Source organism: Pelobates fuscus, chromosome 12 (genome assembly GCF_036172605.1).
Source record: "Pelobates fuscus isolate aPelFus1 chromosome 12, aPelFus1.pri, whole genome shotgun sequence".
NCBI lineage: Eukaryota > Metazoa > Chordata > Amphibia > Anura > Pelobatidae > Pelobates > Pelobates fuscus.
In genome coordinates this window covers 2546854-2561990 of record NC_086328.1, presented here as the reverse complement: position 1 = coordinate 2561990, position 15137 = coordinate 2546854, and the positions used below count along the sequence as shown (strand labels likewise).

The 15137-nt window shown below is 49.7% G+C and overlaps 1 protein-coding gene across 1 annotated transcript in view; it reads right to left on the bottom strand.

The window, feature by feature from the left end:
• The window catches only part of HYDIN (HYDIN axonemal central pair apparatus protein), a 205005-nt gene that overhangs the window by 19314 nt on the left and 170554 nt on the right, over positions 1-15137 (bottom strand). The window contains exons 73-78 of the mRNA XM_063437790.1: positions 7748-7955; positions 7425-7646; positions 6854-7023; positions 1946-2144; positions 1632-1790; positions 1236-1516 (exon numbers count right to left, since the gene is read on the bottom strand). Coding sequence (XP_063293860.1) covers positions 1236-1516; positions 1632-1790; positions 1946-2144; positions 6854-7023; positions 7425-7646; positions 7748-7955 — 1239 coding nt within the window. The remainder of the gene's footprint in view (positions 1-1235; positions 1517-1631; positions 1791-1945; positions 2145-6853; positions 7024-7424; positions 7647-7747; positions 7956-15137) is intronic.

Below are 15137 nucleotides of genomic sequence, written 5' to 3'. Positions count from 1 at the left end.
GCGCTCCATGTACCAGTCTCAGTGCCCTCCCTGAGCTCCATGTACCAGTCTCAGTGCCCTCCCTGAGCTCTATGTACCAGTCTCAGTGCCCTCCCTGAGCTCTATGTACCAGTCTCCGTGCCCTCACTGCGCTCCATGTACCAGTCTCAGTGCCCTCCCTGAGCTCTATGTACCAGTCTCAGTGCCCTCCCTGAGCTCTATGTACCAGTCTCGGTACCCTCCCTGCGCTCCATGTACCAGTCTCGGTGCCCTCCCTGCGCTCCATGTACCAGTCTCGGTGCCCTCCCTGCGCTCCATGTACCAGTCTCGGTGCCCTCCCTGCGCTCCACGTACCAGTCTCGGTGCCCTCCCTGAGCTTTATGTACCAGTCTCAGTGCCCTCACTATGCTCTATGTACCAGTCTCAGTGCCCTCCCTGAGCTCTATGTACCAGTCTCAGTGCCCTCACTGCGCTCCATGTACCAGTCTCAGTGCCCTCACTATGCTCTATGTACCAGTCTCCGTGCCCTGAACCTAACTGCGCTGCATGTACCGAACTCCATGCCCTAACCCTAACTGCATTTCATGTACCAGTCTCCATGCCCTCCCTGCACTCCATGTACCGATCTCCATGCCCTAACCCTAACTGCGCTGCATGTACCAGTATCTGTGCCCTCACTGCGCTCCATGTACCAGTCTCTGTGCCCTCACTGCGCTCCATGTACCAGTCTCCATGCTCTCACTATGCTCTATGTACCAGTCTCCGTGCCCTGACCCTAACTGCGCTGCATGTACCGACCTCCATGCCCTAAACCTAACTGCACTCCATGTACCAGTCTCCGTGCCCTCCCTGCGCTCCATGTACCAGTCTCCATGCTCTCACTATGCTCTATATACCAGTCTCCGTGCCCTAACCATGCTACATGTACCGATCTCCATGACCTAACCCTCACTGCATGTAAAAGTCTCCGTGCCCTCACTGCGCTCCATGTACCAGTCTCCATGCCCTCACTGCGCTCCATGTACCAGCCGCTGTGCCCTAACCCTCACTGCACCAGTCTCCATGCCATAACCCTCACTGCGCTCCATGTACCAGTCGCCATGTCCTCACTGCGCTCCATGTACCAGTCTCCATGCCCTAACCCTCACTGTGCTCCATGTTCCAGTCTCCATGCCCTAACCCTCACTGTGCTCCATGTTCCAGTCTCCGTGCCCTCACTGCGCTAATTGTCACTCTAAAAACACCCCCACCAATACCTCGCTCCCAGTTCGCCGGTGTTGTTGAGGATGATCCGGCGTGTGGCCTGACTCTGTAGCACCACAGCTCCAAATGATATATATTCTTGATCGAAGCTGAGCTCCAATCCCTGGCTGCTCCCTCGGAGAACCAGTAATGAGTGCATTATGCCAGCTGCTTCAAACATAACTTCCTCTGTAAACGGAGCAATCCTGCAAGTGGGTCTGAAACGCATCTCGAGCTTACACATGCCGCCTTGCGGAGGAATGGTCACCTCTGAACTGGGGGACAGCAGGAGGACCTAGAAGATGAATGGAACATAAAGCCAGCAAGTCAGGGGCAACAAGGAAACAAAAGACAGCATCAAGCTGAACACCCCTCTGTAGAACAAAGGGAGCTATTTTTATACAACATACCTCGTGATCCTGCAGCACAGGGGTATTTGGGCTGAGTGTAAATGTGCATGTGATGGGTGACATGCTATTGTTTACAATAGGAATACTTTTCTTTACCGTCTCTCCAACTCTCACAGCTCCAAAATTAGTCACTTTGTGTTTAGGATTCGCTACTTCAACCTGAGAAGGACCCCATAGGACAACTGTTATTCAGAATGCAGTACCAAACAGACATCATCTAGAGCTTAGTAACAGATATAAACAATATGTCCCACAGAGCGGACAATCTAAAGGAGAGAGTGGTATTTACCAAGACCAGATGTACATAGATATACCTTCATCTCTACTCCCTGGCCTTGGATATGGATGAGCTGCTGGGAATGGCTGTTCATCTGAAAGACAACGGCTTCCTGATAGAGTAATCCTGCACGAGGGTAAAATGTGATAGGAATCTCCACCTTTTCACCAGGACACAGCACATTAGAGTGGAAGTCAACTTCAAGGTGTGCCGTGTTGCTATACAGACAATCTAGGCTGGTAAGACGGAAGGGAAATGGGAAAAGTATTCATCAAGGTTAAGAGTGAAACAAATATCATTATCACAGGATTCAAAACAATCCCTCTCCTTGATCCCTCCAGCCATCCCCCCCAATCCTTCATACTGTCCTTCTCCTCAATCCCTCCAGCCATCCCCTAATCCTTCATACTGTCCCTCTCCTCGATCCCTCCAGCCATCCCCCCAATCCTTCATACTGTCCTTCTCCTCGATCCCTCCAGCCATCCCCCCAATCCTTCATACTGTCCTTCTCCTCAATCCCTCCAGCCACCCCCCCAATCCTTCATACTGTCCTTCTCCTCAATCCCTCTAGCCAGCCCCCAATCCTTCATACTGTCCTTCTCCTCGATCCCTTTAGCCACTCCCCCAATCCTTCATACTGTCCCTCTCCTTGATCACTCCAGCCATCCCCAATCCTTCATACTGTCCCTCTCCTCGATCCCTTAAGCCACTCCCCTAATCCTTCATACCGTCCCTCTCCTCGATCACTCCAGCCATCCCCAATCCTTCATACTGTCCCTCTCCTCGATCACTCCAGCCATCCCCAATCCTTCATACTGTCCCTCTCCTCGATCCCTCCAGCCATCCCCAATCCTTCATACTGTCCCTCTCCTCGATCACTCCAGCCAGCCTCCAATCCTTCATACTGTCCCTCTCCTCGATCCCTCCAGCCATCCCCAATCCTTCATACTGTCCCTCTCCTCGATCACTCCAGCCAGCCTCCAATCCTTCATACTGTCCCTCTCCTCGATCACTCCAGCCATCCCCAATCCTTCATACTGTCCTTCTCCTCGATCCCTCCAGCCATCCCCCCAATCCTTCATACTGTCCCTCTCCTCGATCCCTCCAGCCATCCCCAATCCTTCATACTATCCCTTTCCTCGATCCCTCCAGCTATCCCCAATGCTTCATACTGTCCCTCTCCTCGATCCCTTTAGCCACTCCCCCAATCCTTCATACCGTCCCTCTCCTCGATCACTCCAGCCATCCCCAATCCTTCATACTGTCCCTCTCCTCGATCACTCCAGCCATCCCCAATCCTTCATACTGTCCCTCTCCTCGATCCCTCCAGCCATCCCCAATCCTTCATACTGTCCCTCTCCTCGATCACTCCAGCCAGCCTCCAATCCTTCATACTGTCCCTCTCCTCGATCACTCCAGCCATCCCCAATCCTTCATACTGTCCCTCTCCTCGATCACTCCAGCCATCCCCAATCCTTCATACTGTCCCTCTCCTCGATCACTCCAGCCATCCCCAATCCTTCATACTGTCCCTCTCCTCGATCACTCTAGCCATCCCCAATCCTTCATACTGTCCCTCTCCTCGATCCCTCCAGCCATCCCCAATTCTTCATACTGTCCCTCTCCTTGATCCCTCCAGCCATCCCCCAATCCTTCATACTGTCCCTCTCCTCGATCCCTTTAGCCACTCCCCCAATCCTTCATACTGTCCCTCTCCTCGATCCCTCCAGCCATCCCCAATCCTTCATACTATCCCTTTCCTCGATCCCTCCAGCCATCCCCCAATCCTTCATACTGTCCCTCTCCTCAATCCCTTTAGCCACTACCCCCAATCCTTCAGACTGTCCCTCTCCTTGATCACTCCAGCCATCCCCAATCCTTCATACTGTCCCTCTCCTCGATCCCTTAAGCCACTCCCCCAATCCTTCATACCGTCCCTCTCCTCGATCACTCCAGCCATCCCCAATCCTTCATACTGTCCCTCTCCTCGATCACTCCAGCCATCCCCAATCCTTCATACTGTCCCTCTCCTCGATCCCTCCAGCCATCCCCAATCCTTCATACTGTCCCTCTCCTCGATCACTCCAGCCAGCCTCCAATCCTTCATACTGTCCCTCTCCTCGATCACTCCAGCCATCCCCAATCCTTCATACTGTCCCTCTCCTCGATCACTCCAGCCATCCCCAATCCTTCATACTGTCCCTCTCCTCGATCCCTCCAGCCATCCCCCAATCCTTCATACTGTCCCTCTCCTCGATCCCTCCAGCCATCCCCAATCCTTCATACTGTCCCTCTCCTCGATCCCTCCAGCCATCCCCAATCCTTCATACTGTCCCTCTCCTCGATCACTCCAGCCATCCCCCAATCCTTCATACTATTCCTCTCCTTGATCCCTCCAGCCATCCCCAATCCTTCATACTGTCCTTCTCCTTGATCCCTCCAGCCATCCCCCCCAATCCTTCATACTGCACTTCTCTTCAATCCCTCCAGCCATCCCCCCAATCCTTCATACTGTCCTTCTCCTCAATCCCTCTAGCCAGCCCCAATCCTTCATACAGTCCCTCTCCTCGATCCCTTTAGCCACTCCCCCAATCCTTCATACTGTCCCTCTCCTCGATCCCTCCAGCCATCCCCAATCATTCATACTGTCCCTCTCCTCGATCACTCCAGCCATCCCCAATCCTTCATACTGTCCCTCTCCTCGATCCCTCCAGCCATCCCCCAATCCTTCATACTGTCCCTCTCCTCGATCCCTCCAGCCATCGTCAATCCTTCATACTGTCCCTCTCCTCGATCCCTCCAGCCATCCCCAATCCTTCATACTGTCCCTCTCCTCGATCACTCCAGCCATCCCCCAATCCTTCATACTATTCCTCTCCTTGATCCCTCCAGCCATCCCCAATCCTTCATACTGTCCTTCTCCTTGATCCCTCCAGCCATCCCCCCCAATCCTTCATACTGTACTTCTCCTCAATCCCTCCAGCCATCCCCCCAATCCTTCATACTGTCCTTCTCCTCAATCCCTCTAGCCAGCCCCCAATCCTTCATACAGTCCCTCTCCTCGATCCCTCCAGCCATCCCCCAATCCTTCATACTGTCCCTCTCCTCGATCCCTTTAGCCACTACCCCCAATCCTTCATACTGTCCCTCTCCTTGATCACTCCAGCCATCCCCAATCCTTCATACTGTCCCTCTCCTCGATCCCTTAAGCCACTCCCCTAATCCTTCATACCGTCCCTCTCCTCGATCACTCCAGCCATCCCCAATCCTTCATACTGTCCCTCTCCTCGATCACTCCAGCCATCCCCAATCCTTCATACTGTCCCTCTCCTCGATCCCTCCAGCCATCCCCAATCCTTCATACTGTCCCTCTCCTCGATCACTCCAGCCAGCCTCCAATCCTTCATACTGTCCCTCTCCTCGATCACTCCAGCCATCCCCAATCCTTCATACTGTCCTTCTCCTCGATCCCTCCAGCCATCCCCCCAATCCTTCATACTGTCCTTCTCCTCAATCCCTCTAGCCAGCCCCAATCCTTCATACTGTCCCTCTCCTCGATCCCTCCAGCCATCCCCAATCCTTCATACTATCCCTTTCCTCGATCCCTCCAGCTATCCCCAATGCTTCATACTGTCCCTCTCCTCGATCCCTTTAGCCACTCCCCCAATCCTTCATACCGTCCCTCTCCTCGATCACTCCAGCCATCCCCAATCCTTCATACTGTCCCTCTCCTCGATCCCTCCAGCCATCCCCAATCCTTCATACTGTCCCTCTCCTCGATCCCTCCAGCCATCCCCAATCCTTCATACTGTCCCTCTCCTCGATCACTCCAGCCAGCCTCCAATCCTTCATACTGTCCCTCTCCTCGATCACTCCAGCCATCCCCAATCCTTCATACTGTCCCTCTCCTCGATCACTCCAGCCATCCCCAATCCTTCATACTGTCCCTCTCCTCGATCACTCCAGCCATCCCCAATCCTTCATACTGTCCCTCTCCTCGATCACTCTAGCCATCCCCAATCCTTCATATTGTCCCTCTCCTCGATCCCTCCAGCGATCCCCAATTCTTCATACTGTCCCTCTCCTTGATCCCTCCAGCCATCCCCCAATCCTTCATACTGTCCCTCTCCTCGATCCCTTTAGCCACTCCCCCAATCCTTCATACTGTCCCTCTCCTCGATCCCTCCAGCCATCCCCAATCCTTCATACTATCCCTTTCCTCGATCCCTCCAGCCATCCCCCAATCCTTCATACTGTCCCTCTCCTCGATCCCTTTAGCCACTACCCCCAATCCTTCAGACTGTCCCTCTCCTTGATCACTCCAGCCATCCCCAATCCTTCATACTGTCCCTCTCCTCGATCCCTCCAGCCATCCCCAATCCTTCATACTGTCCCTCTCCTCGATCACTCCAGCCATCCCCCAATCCTTCATACTATTCCTCTCCTTGATCCCTCCAGCCATCCCCAATCCTTCATACTGTCCCTCTCCTCGATCCCTCCAGCCATCCCCAATCCTTCATACTGTCCCTCTCCTCGATCCCTCCAGCCATCCCCAATCCTTCATACTATTCCTCTTCTTGATCCCTCCAGCCATCCCCCAATCCTTCATACTGTCCCTCTCCTCGATCCCTCCAGCCATCCCCAATCCTTCATATTGTCCCTCTCCTCGATCCCTCCAGCCATCCCCCAATCCTTCATACTATTGCTCTCCTTGATCCCTCCAGCCATCCCCCAATCCTTCATACTGTCTCACACTGGATTCCACCAGCCACCACTCAAAATGTTACGCTTTTATTAATCGCATTAAACTGAAGCATGGAGGGGTCTGTAATATCTACCTGTGACAGGGTCTCGAAGTTAGAACACTCCTCCCTAGGTCACGTATTCTGCAATGCTTATGTTTAGGCTACAATCTCTCTCTCTCCCACCCCGCAAATTTACTCACCTGATCTCCCGGTCATCTTTGTTAATAATGACTAGAGTTTTCCGGACAGGGTGCATTCCAACTTGGTAGATGAAGCAATTCCCAAAATTGTGTCGTTTGAAAGAAAAGTGGATTCCAGGCCTCACAACTGTGGCATTAAAACAGCATCTCAACTCTGGCCCAGTTTCTACCTGTGAGTTCAGAATACTTAGTTAAATCCCAGAACTCTGCCCCAAAAAAGTTCCTACCAAGCATGGGATGATAAAACGTGGATAGAGGGGCCGGAATCTCATGCTTATTATCAACATACTCTACAAGTATAGAACACCGTAATAACACTAACCAATCTAACTGGGGCGCATGGCTACCAACAAGCATTTTACTAGCCCAACAATAAAAAGAATCACACAATATTACACCTAATTTGTGGTATTTTTGGGGCATTGGTATTTGGGAATTTCCGTTTTTGGAATATTAATAATGAACTGGTTCTAGCCATCGCAGTAACACATTAAACCGGGGATGTTGCTGATAGAGCAGTGATTTCATGGGATAAAGCTTAATTCAGTAAAATCTGGATTGTAATCATGACCTTTATTTGCAGCTCGGTGTCCTTTAAGATACATTTCCTGGTTGGTTGGAAGGTGAATAAGGACAGAGCTTTCTGCCCAGGTTCTACACAGCCACTGGTGGGAGAAATGCTCAGAAAATCCCGCAGTCCTTGTGGAGCGCTCAGTGAACACGAATAACTGAAGGGGAATCGTCCGTTGTTCAACACATTAAACTGCAGCATTGAGCGGTCATTAATGTCTACCTGTGATGGGAACAGATCAAATGAAGAAAGTAAAGAGCTTCTAGAATCTACAGCCTGCCTGACTGATAATAGGAGGGAGAGATGTTCTCTCTGGATCTCACCTGTCCTAGGTCAATTTTATTTGGTCCCTGAAGGCTCAGGCTGGTTATGTTCCCAGTGCTATCCTGGTACTGAAAATATGCTGCTGTGCTGTGACCCTCAGCCTTCACGTTCAGGTACAGAGCCTCGGTCATTGTCAGGACATCACAGATCAATCTGAAGTTTACACTGCCAGCCTGTGTAGGTTTCATTGCAATATGCAGGGGTATCCTGTAAGGTCACATGTAGGTTAAGAAGTAGATTACACCAGGCCCTCCGACAATTTATGGGTTTTACAGAAAATCCTAAACATGTAAAGCAACTGTTAGAAATAAAAATAATACCTAAAAAAGTTTTAAAACTTCCCTCTAGTTAGATGGGGACATTACTTTTCAATGTGGCGTGGCCACCCACCATGTATCTCTTGTGCCATCTAGGCTTTTTACGCCAACTGATGATTCAGATATTGAGAGTCCAGCAATGTTTGGCATGGGCTGAAATCCAGACACATTTTTGCTGTTTCTTGTTAAATAGTCTGAGCAAGCCATCGGACAGATCCACCAGGAAGTGGCTGTGGAATCTCTCCAGGAATTGCGAGGCAGTGAAGAATCGGGAGGACTTTTATCGCTCACTGTGTTGCAATTCTGGGAGAACATTCTTGGTGATGTTATTGTACACATTATCGTTTTGCAGTCTGTCGGCCATTCTGTGGGCAGTCTGTCGGCCATTCTGTGGGCAGTCTGTCGGCCATTCTGTGGGCAGTCTGTCGGTCTGTCGCCCATTCTGTGGGCAGTCTGTCGGTCTGTCGCCCATTCTGTGGGCAGTCTGTCGCCCATTCTGTGGGTAGTCTGTCGCCCATTCTGTGGGCAGTCTGTCGCCCATTCTCTGGACAGTCTGTCACCCATACTGTGGGCAGTCTGTCGCCCATTCTCTGGACAGTCTGTCACCCATACTGTGGGCAATCATGTCAGGTTATGAAGGTGAGCACAGATTGTGATAGATTACAGAGAAATAAAGAGAGGAGAAAGTCGAGAGAAGTTGTCAGGTTGCTAAATACGAATTGGGGGGTAACCCCTATTGGTGAATACAACAAAAAGAAGAAATATACTAATAATCCAAGTGGGAGGGAGAGAGACAATACAAAGTTATCTCCTACATACCTCCCCAACTGGAGTTAGTACCAAAATAAGCAACCCTAAGGAATACATGTCCACAATGCATGTCCACAGTAATAAGATTTAGCTTTTAATAGAAAGATTAAAATGATGTAAAAATAAATAAAAATAATAATAAATCAGTAAAAAAAAAAAAACGAAGGCTGAGATATAAAATCCTATAAACGTTAATGTAGATAGACTTAAATGCCCTAGTCTGATGGCAACATTCGTGGGTGTAAATGAGGGTAAATAGTAGAAAAACCCTACTGTAGGTTATCTAAAATACCATATAGACACCCTCCAACTCCCAACTCTCTAAGCCACAGCCAAAGCAAACGACTATGAACTCTCAGTGGTAGAAAAAAACGTTGGCGGCTGTATAATTCAGCTGGCTATCTAATATAACGTCTAAAGGTTAACTAAGCTAAGTGGTAATCCTGGAGAGATTCCATCTAATAAATCATGTCTGTCCCCTGTCCAATCTCCACTTCCCACTAGCTGCTAAGTAAGCGTCCCGACGCTCGGCTCTTCCAAGGGAACCGGATCAGAATTAGCCTGTGATTTAAATATCCTGTCCTCTATTCTGATTGGTTGATGTTTCATCAACCGTTAGGGGGGGAAGGAAAGAAAACGAAAAGAGAAGTTTAACCCTTTATGGCTGGGTAGTAGTAGGCACATGTCATTTCTTTGTTGAAATGGTATAAAACTTTAAGCAAATATTTACAAAGGAGGAATATGGTAACGTTCCATGTAATAACACTATCATTATAAGAGGAGTGTTGAAGCTAGTGTACTAAAACACAGAACTAAATTAATAGTTGCTTGTAAATGATAAATAATCTGTTTAATATAACCAGGGGGACTGGACAGTCACACTTTGATAGTTGAAAATTAGTTTTCATACCCCATTTTCTATACAGTTGTGGTTGTACACACTAAAGGCATGATTATGGGGTATGGTTATATTAAACATTGGGGCTATGATCGACAGTGAGACCATCGTGTAAACCGGGCTCTTTGTATAGAGTCTTATATGAATTGAGAATGACAACAGAAACTATTTATCAGCTTTAGTTACTATCCCGTGTCTATTAATGAATTCCATTCATCAAAACAGGCCAGATTAGGGATTTTTCTGTATCCCCTTCTATACCTAGAAACATGTAAGTCTGTGCTAAGGACAGATAATGTCACATCATTACTACTAAGCTAACATTATTCTGTGCAATTGCTACATCCTAACTTTCTCTATGGATCTTTGCAACATTGTTTATTATTTATCATTTACAAGCAACTATTAATTTAGTTCTGTATTTAGTACACTAGCTTCAACACTCCTCTTATAATGATAGTGTTATTACATGGAACGTTCCTATGTTCCTCCTTTGTAAATATTTGCTTAAAGTGTTATACCATTTCAACAAAGAAATTACATGTGCCTACTACTACCCGGCCATAAAGGGTTAAACTTCTCTTTTCGTTTTCTTTCCTCCCCCCCCCCTAACGGTTGATGAAACATCAATCAATCAGAATAGAGGGCGGGATATTTAAATCACAGGCTAATTCTGATCCGGTTCCCTTGGAAGAGCCGAGTTTCGTCGAAACGCGCGTCGGGACGCTTACTTAGCAGCTAGTGGGAAGTGGAGATTGGACAGGGGACAGACATGATTTATTAGATGGAATCTCTCCAGGATTACCACTTAGCTTAGTTAACCTTTAGACGTTATATTAGATAGCCAGCTGAATTATACAGCCGCCAACGTTTTTTTCTACCACTGAGAGTTCATAGTCGTTTGCTTTAGCTGTGGCTTAGAGAGTTGGGAGTTGGAGGGTAGACTATATGGTATTTTAGATAAACCTACAGTAGGGTTTTTCTACTATTTACCCTCATTTACACCCACGAATGTTGCCATCAGATTAGGGCATTTAAGTCTATCTACATTAACGTTGATGGGATTTTATATCTCAGCCTTCGTTTTTTTTACTGATTTATTATAATTTATTTTTTTTTTACATCATTTTAATCTTTCTACAGGGAGTGCAGAATTATTAGGCAAGTTGTATTTTTGAGGATTAATTTTATTATTGAACAACAACCATGTTCTCAATGAACCCAAAAAACTCATTGTAACGGATCACCTGGCACCCCGACTTGGTACCTCCGTTAATGGATGCTCCTAGCGCTTCCTGAGGACTCCAAGCACTCTGGCAGACACCATAATCACCGAATCCGAGAAGCGTATAAATCCTCTCAAGCCTCTGAATGCTGTAGACCATTGAATAGGAACCATACGAATCGGCTTGTACTCCTAGCAGTCAACTGGAACAGCATACATTAAATCCTTCCCCCAATAATGAGACGACACATCACTTTGAGGGTAAAACAGGAACTCTGGACTGGCTCATCCAGACTGGCTTTTATTACACTAATCCACATACAGGCCACACCCAGGGGGAGGCATAAAATAACCAATCACATACATGGTTCAGCCCACACATCCCCTCCCCTCAGATAACATTAAACTCAATTATCCGGTACACTTTTTCAGCCAAGTTCTGGATGTACCCCAAAACCCGGGGGTACACCTTTAAATCCAGCATCTCTGGATAGCCCTTATTCAGGGGGACAACATATCCAAAATTCAAGTAATTCGGATGAATGGTTCGGGAGATATGGGGTTCCAAAGATTTGACCGACCGCATGGGTAAAGTATCCGAAAACAGTTCCATGCATTTTGGCCCTGCGGTCGGTCACAAACAAGGGAATGAAAACAGGCGAATTGCCTGTGTTATAGAGCCTGGAGAGGGTTTGAATGAATTCCCTTGTTTATGGGGCTCTTTCTACCGAACGGCGGGTCATTCGGCAGTTTCCATACGAATTTTATGGAAGTATGGAGGTCTCAGCGGTGTTTGCCTAGTCAAGTGTCCGATTTTAGTTCCAGACACTCGACGGCAAAACACCGCTGTTCGGTAGTTTAAGATGGCCGCCGCCACGTGTTTGTTTCCCGAATGGCGGCCACCCAGAGGACAAAGACCACACTGCACTGATTGCCAATTACCTGTTTGCAACATTGTTGCAAACGGTAATTGGAGGCACACTCATTCCTGGGTGGTCTGGTTGTTCGGTAGTTTCACTCAATATACTGAATGGAGTGATTCTACCGAACAATCAGATGAATGTTGCATACAAATCACACAGGATACACTTAACACATCTATAAATACATATATAATATTACAGGCAGTACACTCGAATATGCTTCACAGTCTTAAAGGGACAGTAGTCCCAAAAGTCCCAATATGTCCATAGATGCTGTTAAAAGGGCCAGTAGCAGCAATATACAGTACAATATGCCCCAAATAACCCAGGGGCCATAGTCAGTAGGTAGGAGGCTAGCAAACAGGCTTCTCCAGGGCCCAGTGGCGAGGTTGGTTTCGCCACATTTCTCCCCTTTTCCAAACAGACTAACAGGGTACCTGACCTCTTGCCGGTCAGTGCCCTTGTTAGTCCAGCAGCCCACCCACAAAACAGAAACAGCAGTACAGCCCACCCACAATAAATGGTTACTACACCTGAGTAATGGAAAAACTTGTCCAGGTCCAGGTGCCTCACCCCGGCTGTGTGGGGGACTGGTAGGCTGTTTTGGTGGGTTGCTGAGTGGGCAGAGACCAGCGGTACTCTGCCCTGGTGCCAGCACTACTACAGGAGTAGTCTGGTTGGAGCCTGGTTGCTGGAGACTGACTGTCTCCCCTTTAGCTGCGCAGCTCTGCTGCTGGAGACCGACTGTCTCCCCTTTAGTTACACAGCTCTGCTGCTGGAGACAGACTGTCTCCCCTTTGGCTAAACAGCCCTGTTGTGGGGGGGCAGGACCGACCGTCCCTACCCCCTGTGCTGGAAGTGCAGAGACCACGGTCCCATCTGCACAGGTGTGGGGCTTACAGTCTCCCCCTGGTACATTAAGCTGCCGCTGGGGAGAGGTGGTAACCAGCTCCTCTCCCATTAGAACACTCTGCCCATTGATGATCCGCCGCTGGGGAGAGGTGGTAACAATCTCCTCTCCCATGCCTACTTTCAGTCTTTGTGGAGGGAGACCGACTGTCTCTCCTCCCAATTCAGTGTCCTGCTGCTGGGGAATAGAGACTGGGCTCTCTATTCCCAAAAAATCACGCTGCTGCTGGGGGGTAGGACCAACTACCTCTGCCCCCTGTAACTCAGCCTTCCGCTGGGAAGGGAGGACGCTGCTCTCCTCTCCCTGCACTTCACACTGCATTCCCGGCATATCACTCTGCTGCTGGGGGATAGGACCCACTACCTCTGCCCCCTGTAACTCAGCCTGCCGCTGGGGAATGGAGACTGGGCTCCCAATTCCCTGCAATTCACACTGCCGCTGGGGAATGGAGACTGGGCTCCCAATTCCCAACAAATCACACTGCCGCTGGGGAGGGAGGACGGCCCCTTCAGCTCCCTGTAACTTGGGCGCAGAGACCACGGTCCCATCTGCGCTGGTGTGGGGCTTACGGTCTCCCCTTGGTAGGTTAGGCTGCCGCTGGAGAGAGGGTGTAACAAGCTCCTCTCTCTGAACTGTAACCTGCCGCTGGGGAGCAAGGATGGCCCCTTCAGCTCCCTGTAACTTGGGCACAGAGACCACGGTCCCATCTGCGCTGGTGAGGGGTTTACTGTCTCCCCTTGGTGGGTTAGGTTGTCGGTGGGGAGAGGGGGTAACAAACTCCTCTCCCTTACACACCTTCAACCGCTGGGGAGAGGGGATAACAGACTCCTCTCCCTGCACCGTAGACTGCCGCTGGGGAGCAAGAACGGCACTTTCAGCTCCCTGTAACGCACACTGCCGCTGGGGATCTGGGCCGACTGCCCAGCATCCCTGTAGGGCCGGTAGAGAGACCGCAGTCCCATCTCCACCTGCCATCTGTGGGTCTTCCCAGGACCAATCCGTGAGGCCCCTCAACATTTGTGAGTAAGGGCCACCTGCTTCCCCACCTGGCAACTCTGGCTGCTGCTGGGGATCTGGGCCGGCTGCCCAGCATCCCGGTGGGCCCGGTGGAGAGACCTTGGTCCCATCTCTACCTGACTGTTGTGGTTCCTCACAAGACCAGTCTATGAGGACCCCCACTTCGGGTTCCTCCCGCCGCCTCAGGGAAAGACGGCTAACCTCCTCGGATGCAGCCTCTACTCGGCTGCTGTAACGCTCCTGCTGCTGAGCATACTTCCTCTCTTTCGCCAACCGGAATTCTCGGTCCAGCCTTGTGTTTCGCTCAGCCATGACCTGGTTCCAGATCACCCGGCGTGTCTCCATGGGTATATCATCCCCATACTCGGCCACTCGCTGCCTCACCTCGGCCAGCCAATCATCTCCAGAGCCAGAACCTTCCATACTAGTCTGCTCCCAGGGGCGCTGCACGACTGCTAGCGTTGCCCTCAATTTGTAAATCCAAACGTACTGTGTCTCCGAGCTGCTTTACCTCGCACTAGGACGCCATCCCACCGCTTGCCACCAATGTAACGGATCACCTGGCACCCCGACTTGGTACCTCCGTTAATGGATGCTCCTAGCGCTTCCTGAGGACTCCAAGCACTCTGGCAGACACCATAATCACCGAATCCGAGAAGCGTATAAATCCTCTCAAGCCTCTGAATGCTGTAGACCATTGAATAGGAACCATACGAATCGGCTTGTACTCCTAGCAGTCAACTGGAACAGCATACATTAAATCCTTCCCCCAATAATGAGACGACACATCACTTTGAGGGTAAAACAGGAACTCTGGACTGGCTCATCCAGACTGGCTTTTATTACACTAATCCACATACAGGCCACACCCAGGGGGAGGCATAAAATAACCAATCACATACATGGTTCAGCCCACACATCCCCTCCCCTCAGATAACATTAAACTCAATTATCCGGTACACTTTTTCAGCCAAGTTCTGGATGTACCCCAAAACCCGGGGGTACACCTTTAAATCCAGCATCGCTGGATAGCCCTTATTCAGGGGGACAACATATCCAAAATTCAAGTAATTCGGATGAATGGTTCGGGAGATATGGGGTTCCAAAGATTTGACCGACCGCATGGGTAAAGTATCCGAAAACAGTTCCATGCATTTTGGCCCTGCGGTCGGTCACAAACAAGGGAATGAAAACAGGCGAATTGCCTGTGTTATAGAGCCTGGAGAGGGTTTGAATGAATTCCCTTGTTTATGGGGCTCTTTCTACCGAACGGCGGGTCATTCGGCAGT